Genomic DNA, 17,378 nt, shown 5'->3' on the forward strand with positions numbered 1-17,378 from the left:
CGGGGAAAGCCCCTGAGCGGGCTTTTCCGGCCACAATCCAGCCCTGACCCTATCAGGGAAATCACAGCCGAAACGAGCAGGGCCCGACCCCGCGCTTTCTCCTCCGAGCGTCCCCCCGCGCGGTACGAGCGGCCGGGGAGCTGGCCCTCCAACACCCCAAGTCCCGACCCGGGAGCCGGCAGCACGGCAGGAGCGCGGCGGGGGATGACAAGTGGCCAAATATCACACAGTCTTCCACTGCTTGTTCTGCTCCTGTTTTTAATTAAAACCAGGCTCGTCGGGATAAGTCAGCCGTTGCGTGGGGTTCCCTCACTTTGTCGGCTTGCAAGCAGCTGGCTTGAGGTTTTCAAAAGTAACCCACGAACTGGGGAATCTCCTCCGTTGATCCATTGATCACGGATGGGATGACAAGTGGCCAAATATCACACAGTCTTCCACTGCTTGTTCTGCTCCTGTTTTTAATTAAAACCAGGCTCGTCGGGATAAGTCAGCCGTTGCGTGGGGTTCCCTCACTTTGTCGGCTTGCAAGCAGCTGGCTTGAGGTTTTCAAAAGTAACCCACGAACTGGGGAATCTCCTCCGTTGATCCATTGATCACGGATCCCCAGCCACTCTCAAAAAACCAGTTATCTCGTTCTCCTAAAACACTCCAAGTTGGGTCGCTGGACATGACAGCACAACAGGCATTGACTTTTGGGTGAGATGAACCGTGTCGTAGAGACGCGATTTCTCCATGGGCTGTAAAGATAGCCCAGGGTGGAAGCGTTCATGTTTGGTCAGATGCTTGGCTGGACGCTAGCGCTGTAGGGTAACACATCTCCTTATGCACCCAGCACCCTGGGGCTGTGAATTTGATGCTGAGTCTTGAAACTACTGTAAAACAGGCAGTTAGGAGAGTGGGGGGAATGCTGACGCCTCTCCTAAATTTTATTCTGGGTGGCTACTTTGGACAGAAACACTCCAAGGCTGGTTTGGGGCAGGGAAAGGAGAGAGGAGCATGAGTTGGAGTCTTGAGCTGACTCCATTAATAGACGCAAACAAATCCATGAGGTTTATAGGAATTCCTCATGAGGTAATGCTTTAGGAGAAGTTACGGGATTAATGAGGTGTTGAGATTTTGTTCTTGTTCTTCCCTTATTTTCTTCTGACTCAGGCGGGCCTCCTGTTTGTTATTTCTGACTCGCATTCCTCTCCAGGTTCAGTGTTTAAAGGCCCCCCCCGCCCTGCTCCCCCTCATTCGGGAGTGTGTGTAAATATTTACAAACCTTTGAAAGCCTCTACCGAAGCCGAAGTCTGCAACCACACCGAGCGTGTTTGCCTAACGCTGAACCAAAGGCGTTGTTACTGCCCCCGCGAGCCGGGGCCCCTCCACCAGGAAACCTCCGAATGACTCCTCATAAATGTATTAGTAAATGCATTAAATATTCAGAGCAAAGGTTCACATATAGGCATGTTGACATTAGAAGAGGGGAGGGTATTCGACAACCTTACTCAGCTTTACCGGTGCATGGAAAGGTTGTTGCCCGGAGGTTTACCTAGGGAAGATGGGGACCCTGCAGAAGCATGGTGAGGGATGTGCAGTGCGTATGTGCCACCTCGTGCCGAGAGTTCGTCAAAATAGCCAAGAAAAGGGATACGGGTCCACTCTGACTCCAATTCACCGTTGAGGACATTCACTCCCCAAATGTACAAAGCACTCGACAGTCAAATTTATCACATTCACATAGAGAGAAAAAGTCTTCTACCTGCTGCATTGGGACCTGAGAATCTCCCTTTCCTTGCACCTACTCCCGCGCTTTGCAAAAAAAAAAAAAGTGGATCTACTAAGAGATATACTTTTCCATCCCTGTCCCCATCCCACCCAGCCTGAAATAAAGGCAAAACCAAAATCTTATTAAAAAATCCCCAAGCTTCTCTCAGTTTCAGATAAAGGAACATTCTGGACAGATGGGTTGAATGGCCAAAACAAAGCTTTTGACCCCATCCTGAACCTAAATGGCCTTCTAGAAAACTTCCCTGACAATGCCACTAAGCAGAGACTTTGTTTTCTGTTTTAAAGCACAGGCCTGGATGAATTCTTTTTCTTTTTCTTTAAACAAGCTGAAACAGAGGTAGTTTCTCAGCTGTATCTACACATGCAAAAAGCAAGTGGGGGAAGACAAAGGAGCCCAAAGACCAGAGTTTACCCACAGAAGCTACCCCTGAGCATCTGCTTTCAGACCCCACGGCTGTGATCTCACCAGACTCCCCACTGATGGGTTAAGTTCAATCTCATTTGTTTTGGGCCCGGTCCAGCATGATTCCAGCAACTCAGAGAAATGCCCTCCTCCCGAGCCTCGGAGAGAAAATACGAAGGCAGGCGATTGCATCTTAACACAACACCGTAACCTCTAGAAGCACTTGGAAGACCGATGAAAAACGATGCTTCAGCCGCAATATCAGCCAAGGTCCTGGCTCAGGAACAGGCTTTTACATTGTCACAGTGCTTTTTCCTCCTTTGTGCAAGAAGGGAGGAGGTCAGCCCTGCTGACTGGACAAATCGCACTCAGTACGCCTGTCCAGCATCTCCCCTTTCCAGCCCTCATTTGCAGAAATACTGCAGTACATCATACATCCTCATCATGGGGGTGGCTCCTCGGCAGAGATGGTGAAGGACATCCCAGCACTTCTAAGAGTCTTCCCCCGGACGGAGAGGCTAAGAGCAATTTCACAGTTACTTCCTGGGGGATTTTCATTTTAAAAGCCATGGGGAGATGTCACACTTAATTTCATTCTCGATCCCAGTTAGCCTTCTATCCCATCAGCAGACATAAGGATAGAATTTTTTTGGTTGCCCACCTGGCACTTGAGAGCCAAACTGAGTCCAACTCTGTACTGTGTCACCCACAATGACATATGAGGACAGGGGTGGGCCAGATGCCCACTGGGACCCCATTCCATCAGTCCTATTGATTGGAAGCTGCTTACGAGTACATAAGAAAAGTCATGCTGGGTCACAGCAACTGCCTGCCTGGCCCAGTACATCTCACAACGGCTGTGGGAGGTGCTGTTCAGGGGGGAAAACACAAATCTGGCCACTTTCTGTAGTCCTTCTCCTCATACACCACCAGCACCTGGGCTGTGGCATTAGGGAGGATAGAAGGTATGTTCCTGCCTAGGTATCTCAATATCCCCTTGTGGGCATCTTGGCCATGCATTTGTCTCATCCCTTTCTGACCTCAGGGAAACCATCTGCCTCCATGAACTCCGGCAGCCACAAGTCCCAGAAGACAGTACTGCTGTGAAAAGAAATAATTTTATTTTTTCTCTTTTAAATCCGATTCCTATATTCATTTATTTAGTGCCCCTTGCTCTGGTAATGTCAAGTTGTACAGCAGTACATAAAAGAAAGAAAGAGAAAAATAATTAAAATCCCCCAGGAGGTATGTGACACAATGGACATTGCTGAAAATGCATCAAAGTGCACAGCTTCATATAAGGTTTTGAGGGCAGAATCTTAACTACTTTTAAATTGCTTTCTCATCCACAAGGAACGACTAGAGACTGACACGGAACAACCCTACGAAGGAGAGTTATCAATAGTACATGTCAGCGAGGAGATGTCAAGGGAGACTCTGGAACCAGCCTGTATTTTCATTAATGAGGAGTAGAGAGTAAGCTTAAAAATTTGTGGATAACGCTCGGGCAAAAGGAGCTGAGAGCATTTTGTGAGGGTGGATTAAAATGCAAAGTAAGCAACACACTTTCAGAAAGATCCAGATAAATGTGGGAATGTTCCCAGGAGAGTCAGAGGAGCAGTTCAGAAAGCAGAAAAGGATGAAGGAACTGATTTAGATAAGTTTGTAAGAAGAAGTGTCTTCCAATCTATAAAAGATTGTTGCAAAAAGGAGAGAGAAGAAATGTTCTTTACATGCTGAGGACAGAGGACAAGAAATTATTAGTTTGATTTTAGGTTATGATTAGTTTGAATTCAGATTAAGAAAAACATAAGTCTGAGGATAGTAAATCCCTGGAACAGGTTGTTTAGGGAAACTGTTTTTATGACCAGAGTAGACAAACATCTTCAGTGACTAGGTGGTCTTGGTTCAGTCTTGCTCTTAAAAAGATCAGGCTCCATGGAAAGTCATTCCCAGCCGTGACATTCCCTAACTCCAACGCTGTTTTGATGCATTGTGACTAGATATGTTTAGGAGAGCGGCTGCAATTTTTTATCCCCTGAATTCACTATCCACTGCAATTTCACTGCGTGAAATTACCCTTTCCATCGATAAATCTATTATTCACAAATCTGTTCAGGAAACTTTATGGTCAAATCCAGGTCTCTCCTTCCCAAGTGGGAAAGATTCAAACTTCCCCGGGGATTAACTGAGAAAAAGCCCAAGAAAGCACAGCTCGAAATGGGCACCAGCTACGAGCACTTTGCCCTGGGAAAGTAGAAATAGCACTGCAGGTGGGAGGAACACAAAGCTACCTTTTTTCTGACTTCCCTCCAGTTTAAACTTCGGGGACGCTCACAGAAGAATTATTTGCTAATTATTATTCATCATTTGTTGGATCCCATGAAAAAATGATAACAATTCCAAAAAATCACTAAATCACCGTACACATTATAACCTACTCAAAGCCAACGTTCATCATATTGCTTCTTGTGGCCTCACCGAGTGACAGAAACTAAAAGAGGCTGTAACAAAAAACAAACACCAAATGCTGTTGTCTACCCATAACTACCACTCTTTCACTTTCCCATCTAAATATGGGTGCTTCTGCTAAGAAATCTCATTGCCCACATGATCACGCAATGCGAAACGTATTTTCAGCGTGGCAGGAAACAAGCATCATCAAGACAAAGGGCTGCCATTGAAGACGGAAAACCACCACATCCTTTCTTTGCAGCGTTTGATCAGCCCTGCTGTTGGGACCACCAAGATGCCGAGGAGGTGGCCACCAGCCGCTAAGCCTCTGCCGTCACCACCGAGCAGCAGATGCATGCTCAACTAACTTCACGCATGTTCCTACCCAAGAAAACATACCAGCCTAAGACACCTTGGGAAACACCGAAGACAGATATTTTATACGGCAGAAAAGAATGAATACGTGAGCAAGGAGGAGCCACCAAAGAATGGCCACGCTCATTGCCAAAGTGAGTCAGCTAAGGAGCGATCAACCCAGCTTCGCTGCAGCCCGGTTTCCTCCCCATCTTCAGCGAGGAGGGACTAGTGTTCGCTTGGCTCCAAGGCTGCTCTGGGAAAGATCAGCAATAAACAGCTCAGTTATCTCTGCAAGGCTTCAGGGGCTGGAGGCTTTTGCATGCACGGCAGAATTTCCCTTTCCTTGGATTCCGTAAGGGACCTTCTACAGCCTTTGAAATATGATACGTTGCACCCTACTGATAAAGAAGGCTAATACTTTTGCTCCTTTTCTCACAAAAGAGATCTCAATTTTATAATCTGCTATTATTTATCATCTACTCAAAACTGAAAATGAATTTTTCAGGTAGGAGAACCTGAAGTACCTTGTTAAAAGATGTAGTTTAGACAAAAGTTATAAGGCGATTTTGTCCAAGAAAGCTCTGCAATGGGAACACACGAATTTTTTCCCAGTGGTTAATTTGTTGTTTTGAAAGTTGTTGCTGCTCCACAGATCAGCTGCTTTAGATTTTTCTCCGGAGCATTTTTTATTGGCTATGAAAGGGTGATGGTGGCATACAGGCACATGGAGTTTGGCTGCAGTTGATGGCGGCTGTGGTTGCAGCAAGCCTGTTTGTAGGAGCCTCGGACACCGGTTGCAAAACTCGGCTCCTTAATCAGATTTTGAGCACTTCAAAGAGGCTTCAAATCTCAGGCTCGGGTTCAGCTCCCTGACTTTGAAATCTGGATACACCCCAAGCGCTTGGAGGCATGCAGATTTCCAAACCATTTCTAATTTCAACAAACTAAGAAAGGGCAAGGCGTCTTCAAAAAGATTTCGGGCTTGTTCCGAAGAAGGCTTTGAAATCCTTTCAGCAAAGAGCTCTGAAAGGCTTTTGAGTAACCGGATGCACATTTTCCAAGTGGATTTTCACGCCGTTCCACTACAAGGTAATTCAATTCCCTTTCCTGCCTGAAAAACACACAATCAGTCCGCATAATGCAGGGGATAATTAGAGAGATGGAAGCTACCGATTAGATGATCCCTTCCACCCATCTGCCGGTGCAGGGTAGTTCCCTACAGCGTACACCGAAACACAATACGTCCAAGGTGTTGCCATCAACCTCTGTCCTGCTTCCAGTGCGCTCTGAGCAAGCACCAGACCTGGGAGAGAGGGAGGGGGAAAAGGACTTTTTCTCCATGTGATGCAAAACTACCCATTTTTTGTAACAAAAATGCAGCAACCTGGATTTTTTAATCCAGAAACGGGAAAAGGGGTTGTTAATGGGGTCTCCTCCTCTCTGCACCCCTTGGGAGGCAGGAAGTGGGGCTGAAAAGGTGCAGGAGATACCCACACCACAGTCTCCTGGAGCATGTGGTAGGGGTCTGAACCCATATTCATGGCCAGAAAAAGGCCAAAGAGGGAATAGGCAGGTGTTGGAAGAAGAGAAGAGAGAAAATGAACGGAGGGACCACCACTAAAAATCCCTTTTTGATTGCATTTGCCATAAAAGACCTTAAAAATTAGCCTAGCAGGAAACAGTGGGATATCCCCCCAGAAAATTTTGACGTGCAACAAGGATAAAATGTTAAGGTGCCTCCAGGACTTGCCTTATAAAATAAAAACCTGTTTGGGCTATTTCCACGTGAGCATTTTTACATCTTTGCGGAGAAATCATGAACCACATTTTTCCCTGCCCTCTCTAACAGCTTCCCTTTTGCGTTCCTGCTCCCTCATCTCTGTCATTAGGCACTATCTCTGCAGTCCTGTGGCTGGCTGGAACAGAGCCACCACCTTTAAAATACATTTAGAAGTCCTCTTCATGAGAGAAAAATTGAGAAATGAAAAAGGCATCCAAGGGAGGAAGAGGTTAGGGACGCTCCCCTCCTTTTCCCTGCTCCCCCTGAGAAGAAAGGACCGATTTGCAAACACATTGTATGCATGTTACACTTAATTCCTCTGCTCATTTAACACAGAAAAGAGGCTGCTATGGCTTGTGTTACACGTGCCGATTTTGAGACACCAGGCATCTTCTCAAGAGCTGGCAGATGGATTGCGATGAAAATGAGCGTAACTACACATGACCTTAAAACTTGGCCTGAGAGACGTCTGCAGCTCAACACGGGACTATCTCACCCTCCTCCCCTCCCACGGCCATCACCATCTTGCACATCCGAGAATAAGGAGCATTTCTTGACAGGTTCCTTTTGAATGTCATCCCCTCCTGCCTTAATATCTTGGTCCTCTAAATCCTCACTCAATCTCACTTCCCGTGGACCCTCGCCTGGCAGGCTCACAATCACTGCTGTCGCCCAGCTCGGGATAAACAGACGCCTGCAATACACATTTTCCTACCCTTGGAAGAAAAAAAAAAAAAAAAAAAATCATTCAAGACCTTGAAATATTTTTCATCCCTAGCTGGGATAAAAAGGCAAAATCTGCTGTAAAATGAAATTAGATGAAGAAGAAGTCACATCCTTCTCCCCCTTAAATGGATTTCAGCTCGTGGAAAATGTTTTACTTGGCAAATCCGTGATGAATGCAGTTTGGTTTTGACACAACCTGTTGATTTTACACAATTCTTATAAAACTAATTTCCAAATAACCTCCACAACTTTTTCATCGCAAAACAGAGTGGCACAGCAAAGAGGTCTTTTTCAAGACACAGATTTGACAAAATCCACACAAATCCACAAAAACATCACTTCCACTCAAATGACATTTTCCCTCAAAACGGTTTCAACACATGCCTGTTCCCTACAATCTTCAGGGACCCATAAACATCTTCACTTGCTAATTACTGTTCCACCACCAGGCTGGCGATGAACGTCACCTTGGTATTCCCACCACAGAGCTGACAGATAAGTGCTTTTGTAGAGAACTCCAGCCACTGGTTTTGGTCCTAATGGAAGATATAAAACTGTAACTGCCACAAAACATCAGAGGACAAAAAGGACACGGTTGTCTCATTCAGCTGTTGTCATCTCCTGATCAGCTCTACCAGGTAAATACTGTCTTCGGAGTTGTGGTTACCAATTAAATGGCTGTTGCCAAAGGGTATCCTCTGAAGACCCCTCACCAAATACTTCATATGAATCAAAGGTATCCAAAGAGAATCTTTTCTGCATTTGGATCATTTACTTCATTTCCATTACAGCAAAACATTCTCTCCCTTGAACCAAAGTGGAACAAAGAGCACTACATCCAACAAGAATTAAAATGAAGACACTCCACAAAAGGGCGTGCGCGTGCACCTTGCAACTTGACTGAGATTCCACCACCACAGTAACATCAAGAGCAAAGAAGAATTATGAGAACTCTCTGAAGAAAGCCAAGCTAGCAGACAGCAACTAATGAGATAGCTTGAAATCCAGCCATTGCAGCCATCTAACAAAAAAATCGGGAAATTCTGCAAAATTCTGGAAGTACACAATTATTTGGCTGTCGCGGGGTCTGCTGTCCACCTAGAGATGCTCAGATTGCTGAAATGGGGAATTGGTTTGTCTTGGAGGGAATAAACAGATCCTGGGAAGAGACAGGCACGTCTGCTGCCTATGAAAGGGACAGCACTGTGCCCGGTGGAGGTTGGGTATGATGACCTTAAACCGCTAATATTAATGGGATAAAGAAATTTCTCTGCATAGACACGGGCAACACAAACACGTCTGGAATGTTAAAATGCCGTGGAAGACAAATCCTAGAAATTAAACTTTGTAGCTTACAGGGCTTTTTTAAGGCTGCCTGGGAGCACTGGTCCTAACTGAGTGAACACTTGCCTACTTTGAGGAACCTTACAGTAGAGTAACGACTCATCACATCAGCAATGACTGCAAGAAATTACTTAGAGACACTCAGCACAATAAAAACCAGCTGCTTGATCATTACAAGATCCTGCGGAGGTGATCTGCCTGGGGGATTTCAAGAGGTATCTTGTGCCTGCCTGTATAACACAAAAAGGTGTCTGCAGCCTTGTCTTGGCCACAACCACCACTAATAGGCTTGGGCATCTGTAGACCACACCGTATGTCAGAGATATCCTTTACCTGCATGCATGTGTTACCGCCCCAGTTATTTGCCACTTATCCATCCATGTTCCTCTCTCCCCCTTCCCTCTTCAGGGCTCAGAGTGCAGTCAGCACCCACTGCAGAAACCCTCACCTGTCCTGGGTCCCGTGTGACCCCACTTTCTCGTTCTTCATGCAGAAATCGGGCGAGCTCTGCAGGTATATCAGCTCTGTCTCTTTAACCGGCCTGATATCAATATCCTTTGGCACGAGGTATTTGCGTGTGCCCATGGGCCGGTGAACGACCTTGGTGGCTGATAAATACTTGTTTTTGAGGTCCAATGCAATGTCTCGCAGCTCTTGAAGGCCTTTCCAACAGGTCTTGATAGAGCATGACCCAGAAACTCCATGGCACTTACATTTCATTTCAAGAGAGGCTTTCAAGACCTGCAAAAAGGAATGCAGGAGTTAGGAAATGTCCTTCTCTCACCTCCAAACATCCCACAAGCTTGCTAAAGAAGGCGCTTGCTTAGCAGGGACTGCTATAGGAAAGGACTGCTGCTCTGATTTCTGCACAGCCACTCTAGAGTAGCTACTGTGCAAAGGGAATGAGATCCCATAGCTCCTTGGTGATCACTATCAGCCCAGGACTACTTTCACCAAGGCACCGTGGCAGCCAGCAGACAGAAGAGTATGTTGAATTTTGATCAGATATCTACATAGCGCTGCATTTCCACCCTCTGAATTCCTAAGGAGCCGGAAATCAAAGCAATCCATAAATAGAAAATTAACAAGCATTTCTGTCTCCAGCAGCTTTGTGCTTTGGGTAACAGAGATGTCAAGGCTCTGATGAATTCAGGGCACCCTCACCCTGCCTTTCTGCTGGCCATGGGGCCAAAAGAGCCTTTTCCTTTGGTTCTGCCCTAGTCTCGTTTCTGTAGGACATGGCAGGATGCTGCCAGGAAGGGACGAATGCACCAGCCATGGCAACATGATGTCCCAAACAAAAATCCCCGTTGCAATTAAAACAAAGACTCAAGACATTATGAAAATAAATTTTAAAAATCAGATAGAATGGGAATGGCAGAGAAAAACACCCAGGGGAGGCAAGTCCAGCATGGTTGTGCTCTGCAAAGGTGAGTTCAGCCCGTAGTTAGGCAGTCAGCTGCCAATGAGCTCAACACGCTCCAAGTTTTGTCTGCTCCAGTGCCTGAGCACAGGCAGCCCTGAAAGGACCAAGCTGCGTGGTAGGACCAGCCTAGAGAACTGCTGCAGCTCCAGGGGCGGGTGTAGGGGTCACATCTACAGCCCCCTCTCCCCGTTTCTCCAGCTTCATGGAGGGCTGCGATGGGGATTTGCTCCTTGGTGCACACCAAGCACCGTGCGTGGTAAGCGTTATCCCTCCACGGGATGCAAGCTGTTAAAAGCGGCTTCTGCCAGGTATGGGAATAATCACTAGCGAAGCATTTTGAAAAGGAAAAATCAGCCCCGCTGGCCGCAGGGATGGCTGGGAGGCAGCTGCTGCTGGAGGCGTCTGGCAGATGGTAATCCTCCACGCTTACACAGCACTTCGCCTGTGCAACGCCCTTGGCAGAGCACGACGGGACCCATCCCCACCGCACCTCCTGGGGCAAGCAAGCCAGAGCCATCCTTGGATGTGGAAAGGGTGGCAACGAGACATCCCACCCACGGTTATACAGGGCTGATAACAGCATTCTGGACCTCCTGAGTCCCAACGTGAGTTATATAGCTAGTTCTTCAGCAGGCCAAAGGAGTTCAGAGCAGTCTGGGAGAAAGCTGCTCCTTTCGCTAGCTGATAGAGACACTGAACCTCACAGAGCGACCGACCACTACAGATGATTGTACAATTACAATAACTCTCGTGGATTTGTTACCTGTCTCCCTACTTCACTGTTGTGCAGATGCATCAGTTTATTGGCTTGTGATCCTGATTTTTTCATCTTCATGGGAGCATCTGAAAATTTGGACCCCATGATAAGACCATAGTTGAGGTTGTCTGCACATCCTCCCCATCGATACCCAGGTCCAGGTGTCTCACCTGGGATGGGACCGCAGGAACAGCCAGGGAGGTCCCCGGTGGTGCAGGCCCTGGCAATGGTGTGGCTGATGGCAGCGGCAGAAAGGGCATACACAAATGCTGACTCCCTTGTGCCTGGAAGAGACAAGAACTCCAGCTCAGCCTCCTGTCACAACTAAACATTCCCCAAAAAGAGACCCACACAATCTGTGTCCCACAGAGCAGCGAACACACCAACTCAGCGCAGTTGGGATCTCCCATGGCATCACCAGCTTGGAGCACATCTCCTGAATGAGCTCTTCAACACGAGGCAACATCCCAGCAGGGCAAGGAGGCACATGGACTTATGCAACTTGTCCATCGTGGTGTGATCTGCCCTTGGAGCACGTGAAGAAGCCCCTCCACGGGTTCTCCTGCCTCCTTTTGCCCCTATGCTGGACGCTGTTTGCTGGCAGGTCATGGAGCTGGCATGCATGGAGCTGGGGGAGGTGGTGGGAGGCACAGAGCTTGTAAGCATGCTTACAAGGTGGCATGCTTACAGGTGGCATGCTTTGTAAGAGATGTGGGAGACTAGGTCTTGGACTCAAGAGCTCCTGGGCATGACTGGCACGTAGCCTCAGGCATAGCGTGTACTGCTTGACAAGTCTGCATGTCCTGAGCAGCAGCTCCATGGCTGTGTGCAAGTGCTCCATGACCCCTAATGAGATGAGCAAACCAGATTGGTGGCATGCTTTGTAAGAGATGTGGGAGACTAGGTCTTGGACTCAAGAGCTCCTGGGCATGACTGGCACCATAACGATGAACATGGTCTCAGAGAACAGGACAACTAAGCTGCGTAGTCCCTTCACCTTTCCCTGTGGTAGCAAGAACCTTCCCAACCCCGGCACGCACACACACACACAGACTGCCTGACTCTACTCGGTCATGTCCCCAGCTCCGCCAGCAGTGCTCTTTACCTCTCTCTAAGTCCAGCAGGTAGTTAGGAGCCAGCTCAATGGAAGAGCAGTTCCACCGCATGTCCGAGAAAGTTTTACGGCAGGTCTTTATCACTTCTCGTGCCGCCTGGATGATGGTCTGCATTAACTCCAGGTTGCTGCGGCACAGCTGCACCTGGGAAACCACCAAGCCTTCGAGCTGCTTGCAGTGCTGGGTTTGATTCAGGGCCAAAGCCGAAGGAGTCTTGGACAGAGCTCTGAGGAAACAAGCACATGCAAAAAGGCATTAAAACCCACAAAAAAGTTAATCATCAGGTCGATATTAATTTCTCCACTACCTCCAGTCCAGTGAAGGCTTTGGCCTGGGTTCGTCTGACTTAATTTTAGCTACCTGTAAATAGGTGCTTAGGTTAAGCTGGTGAGAAAGATAGGCAACTATGAAGAGTGATTTATCTCTTCTAAAGTAGGTGTTTAAGGTAAGGGGGAAGAAACACCCTCTAGAAGTGTGCGTTTCTCTCCATCATCTAGGGGAGCCTGGACAAAGGTCCTGGGGCATACACCAAGTTGACTGAATGTGTAAATCCTGATGGGAAGGTTTTTTTCTGAAGAATGAAGAGGACGGACCTCCCAACAGAGTGAAAAATGACCCATCAGTTCCACGATAACAGAAAGCTGGATCTTCCAAGACTGTGGTATTCAGTACAAAAAAAAAAAAAAAGTGAAGTTGGTGTTATCAGTGTTTTGCATTCAGCATCTGTCTCACACACTTTCTAAGGATTATGCTAAATGTCATGTAATTAATTATGGAGAAAATCCCTTGCAAGGCCTAGGGAAAAGCCACCAGGTTTGCAAAACAGATGCTTTCCCTTAGAGTTAACGCCAAGGGCCTCCACCTATTCCATCACTGTTGCATGTAGATAAGTCTGTTTCTCTAGTCTCCAAAAACATAGCACAGAAGCACGATGAGAGTGCGTGCAGAGAGAGTACCATGGTCAAAACCGAGAAGGGATCCACTAGCACCAGTGCGTATGTTACTAATGGAAGAAACAACCAACACCCCAAAGACCCCATTGGCTCTTCTAGTGCGCAATTGCCAACATTTCCAGGTAAAAAAGAAGAAAACGCTGCCACGCATCGTACAGGGCTGCGCTCTTCCTCCCCAAGCACCCACAGCGATCAGCAGAAGCCTGGTGTGTAACTCTCTTTGTATCTTTATGACCTGCTTAGGGTAGTCATAAATGTTATTCATTCCCATAAAACAACTTTCTAGCTGGCTGCATCAGTAACTGGCATCTGATCCTGGCAACACAACCGCCTTAACACATATTTCCTTCTCTCCTTGTTAAATGTGTTGCCTTTCAGTTTCATCCTAAGCCGTCTTGGGTAGTTCGGCTTATTAGCAGACACATTTCTGGGTGCATTTCACTTTATTACTGTAACATGCACGTCCTTCAGAAGGTAAATGAGATGGAAACGGAGCTAAAATTGAGCCCTAACCAAGATCGGGGGTATTAGCTCTGATCTTCGGTTTTCAGGAAAACACATCTATGTTCCACCAGCTCCCCCAAGGTTGGCTCGAACCAGCTGCTGTGTATGTTGGAGCTCGCTCTGGGCTGCACATAACTGCTAACCCCAAGCTCTCCTCCAGCAGGGAAAAGCTAGGATCCTTGCTAGGGCTGAGCAGGTCTGCACAGACAAATTCCCGGGCGGCTGTACTTCGGCATTTCTGGCACTAGATAATCAGTGGCAAACTTGGAAGGGAAACCACCACTCTGCTAGCTATGTAAATATATACATCATACATATATTTAAAGAGGTCCATTAAATATACAGCAAACAGAAGTTTTGGCCAGTGAATTTCGAGGGAAAGGAAAAAGTGGAGTATTTAATTGTCAGAGATTCTGCCATGTAGTTCATGTCAGTCCCTTGCATGCTGTTGCTCCTGCAACGCTCCCTGCCTGGAGAGGGGCACCTCCAGAAGGCAACTCAGCTTGCCTTAGATGTGAAGCGGTGCTGGACCTGAGCTGGTGGAGATAAAACCTCTTGGTGATACTCTGGGTGCTCAGGCACCTCAGATGTATCGTGTGTTTGAAGGTAGAGGCATGGGTCTTCGGACAGTAAGAATGTCACCTAACTGCAAACCCCCACAGCGTGGACCTCACAGTAGTCCTTACGGGTCCTTCTTCAGCCCATGGAAAGAAAAAGCCACATTTAGGGAGTAAGTAGCCCGATGTGCTTCTGAGAGTAGAGTAACATCATGCCTGAGGAGTGCTCATTTTCTGCACTGTCTATAGAGGGAACCCAGGCACCAAGCTCAGACGCAAACATCTGGACTGTATAAGCACAGAGCTGGGTGAGATGTGTCCAACCCCTAGCACTTGGCACCAGAAACCTGTGAAAACTTATCCCAGAAAGCCTATCAGCAACTCTCAGGAATGGGCTGAAATGCAAATCAGGCAAGAAGCCAAAGCAGCTCGTCACTAATAGAGTAAAAATGATAAATACTCCAGCACAGTATGTCCCAGCAGAAAAATAAGCAGGCAGGGTGAGGCAGATGAAATGAGAGAGTTTCACAGCCTCGGCTTCAGGCACATGAGGAACGCTCCAGGTCTCTGAGAGATGATGTACTTATGGGGCACCAGATCAGTTTTCTAATCAAAGGTGCCAAGTGACACTTTAGAGACCTTTGGATGTTTCATCTGGCCCTCCAGAAGGATGCATATATCTCCTAGGTCCTGCACCACATTTTCTAACCCTGTATAGAGGTGTTCAGCATCTTTAAAGGACCTGGAAGCCTACACTGAGGCACCTGCATCTCACCTTTACAGGCGAGTCAGGAACAGCAGAAACAACCACCTACAAGTTGGGATGAGAGCTGAATTCAGGCTCCATTGTGAAGAAAGGGGGTGTGATACAACAAGATCATGTTATTACAGATGGCCTGAAATAATCACCATTAGAGAAGCGGATTTATAATGCAACAAGAAAGAAATTCACTTTGTGGAAGAGGGAGAATTATCTGCCAGACAGTCAAGAGAGGAAGGACCATGGCCCCATTGGGGAGAACTCAGTAAGTGGCAGCAATGGCTGTTTCTTGTCGAATGAGCCGAGCTCCATGGAGCCCGCCAAGAATAAAAATGCAAGACGCAGGAAGGTGTTTTCTGAACATCTCCCAGGCCTGAACTTCATGCCTTTGCTTGTGAGAACCTATAATTGGAAACATCTCCAAGCGTCGGGAGGAAAAAGTAAAGGGTAATGGAGATGGAAAAGAAAACTCACAGTTACTGGAGTCGCTTGCTGGGACCGAAAAGTGCATTTATAAATCACAGATCAGGAATGTGAGAGGCCTATTAGGTCATCTAGTCCATGCCCTGACAGCCCAGGTTTGCTCAGTCTCTGTCCTACATTCACAAATGTCTTCCCCACCCCTTGTCGCTCTAAACCCTCCTCGTGGAAAGGCACCAACCCTCCCTGCTCCCCAAACTCTGGCAGCACCGGGGAGGGATGTCCACCACCTGCAGAGGACACTGTTGGGGAACAAAGTCCATTTGTGGGCAGTGGAAAGGAAATCACCTTCCCCCAGAAGAGTCTTGTCCATGGTGGGATTTGGCGGTGGGTGTCTCTCCCATCTCCGTTGACCACCGGCACTGGGAGGGAAACCAGGGCCAAAGGGGCACAGCCAGCCTCAATAAAGCAGCCCTAAGGCCAGAGGTAGCAGAACAGCCTTTAGTGCTCAATCTGGGGAAAAAATCCCTGAAAAACATCTTCCTTTGCACTCACACCCTTCATCTGAGAAGCAGCACATGGGGATTTTACCTGCTGCCACCCTATAAATGCGGCTTTTCACTGGTTTCTCCTGCTAACATCGTGCTCTCCTCCCTTGACTCTCCTGCTCCATCCTTCATTCTCCAGAAACCTGAGGACAACTGAGGGATGGTTGGTTTGGTTGCTGCTTTTTTTTTTTTTCAAATGTACATATTTGACACATCCCTTTAAATAAACAGGCCCCAAATCAAACATCTCCTGTTTGTTTTATATATAGCATAGCAGGGCTTTCAACTGAAGTTATGGATACTGACAGAAAACCATAAACGTAATTACAGAGGAAATATGATGCATGGATGGATCATGACTTGCGTTTACTCTTTTAATTATCTCAGGCAGTTAATAAATTCATTTGAAAACATGAATGCTCTACAGTGTTAGGTCCTTTGAGAGGTATGGGCCCATTCCTGCAGGTCCAGGCTCCATGAGAAGACTATTCATAGGAGCAGCAGCTTGGGAGAAGTACCTTCAGATCTGAGCAGACATCAATGAAAACCATACAGGATTTGGTTTACAAGGACCCCTGTGCATAACATACTGCTCCTGGTCAAGCCAAAGGGAGGAAAAGTTCCTTGAGTTAAGTGGTGCAGCTTTGGTGCCCTTTAAAACACCCTTAAAGGGCGGAAGGGTCTCCTCTCTTTCAGTGGGGGCTCTCTCTAGAGGGCATCTCCCCATCCTCCCTTGTGCGGTGTGACCAAAGAAGGTCTCACAGGGAGATTGTCGATGAATCCATGAACCGCTGCTCCAAACTGTCTGCTTCTCTTTCTGCAAAGGCACTCTCTTTCTGATGCCTATTCTTAAACCCCTTAATCTTGCAGGGATTTGGGCGAAACAAAAAGATTTAGACAAAATTACATGGCTGTGGAGAGTGAAGCGCGCAGCAAACTTTAATAGAGGTGGCGATTGGGAGGGTTTTTTGAGATCTCATTGGAGGTTTTTAATCCGCAGGAGCCTCATTTTCTCAAGTTTTCGACTGGAAAAGGACTGTTACCCATCTAACCTCCTGGTAGTCAGAGGCAGCCCATGCTCCTGCCACCCTGCCCTGCATCAGCCCTGGTCTGGGGAACCACAAGCACTGAGAAAGCCACCACATCCCCTGGTAAATGCCTCCACTGGTTCTGCAAAGCCTTTTCAAACAGAGAAGCAGGATTTATATAGTAGAAAAAAATAAATTTAAAAAAAAAAAAGAAATAAAGAGGAGGAAGAGGGAGAGGAGTGGGGGAAAGAAAACCAACCCTGAAGTAAAAGCTTAAAATAAGATCTGCTTTCAGATACGGTGCCAAATCCAGCGCTGGCAGTAGTGGGCACAAGGCCATTGACTTCCAGCCCAAGCTCGACTGAAGTCGATGCCAGCGGCGAGTTGGCTCACCGAGCGCCGAGGAAGGCCATGGAGCTTTGTCAAGTTTTCCCGAGCTGCCTACGGAGCGAAGAGCAAACTTCAAAGCCGTT

At 47.2% G+C, this 17,378-nt stretch overlaps 1 protein-coding gene across 1 annotated transcript in view; it reads right to left on the reverse strand.

The window, feature by feature from the left end:
• WNT11 (wingless-type MMTV integration site family, member 11) overlaps positions 1-17,378 on the reverse strand; it is a 22,879-nt gene that overhangs the window by 1,017 nt on the left and 4,484 nt on the right. The window contains exons 2-4 of the mRNA XM_010289549.1: positions 12,126-12,361; positions 11,027-11,304; positions 9,286-9,578 (exon numbers count right to left, since the gene is read on the reverse strand). Of these exons, the coding sequence (XP_010287851.1) occupies positions 9,286-9,578; positions 11,027-11,304; positions 12,126-12,361 (807 nt within the window). The remainder of the gene's footprint in view (positions 1-9,285; positions 9,579-11,026; positions 11,305-12,125; positions 12,362-17,378) is intronic.

The sequence above is a fragment of the Phaethon lepturus genome, unplaced genomic scaffold (genome assembly GCF_000687285.1).
Source record: "Phaethon lepturus isolate BGI_N335 unplaced genomic scaffold, ASM68728v1 scaffold19176, whole genome shotgun sequence".
Classification (NCBI taxonomy): Eukaryota; Metazoa; Chordata; class Aves; order Phaethontiformes; family Phaethontidae; genus Phaethon; species Phaethon lepturus.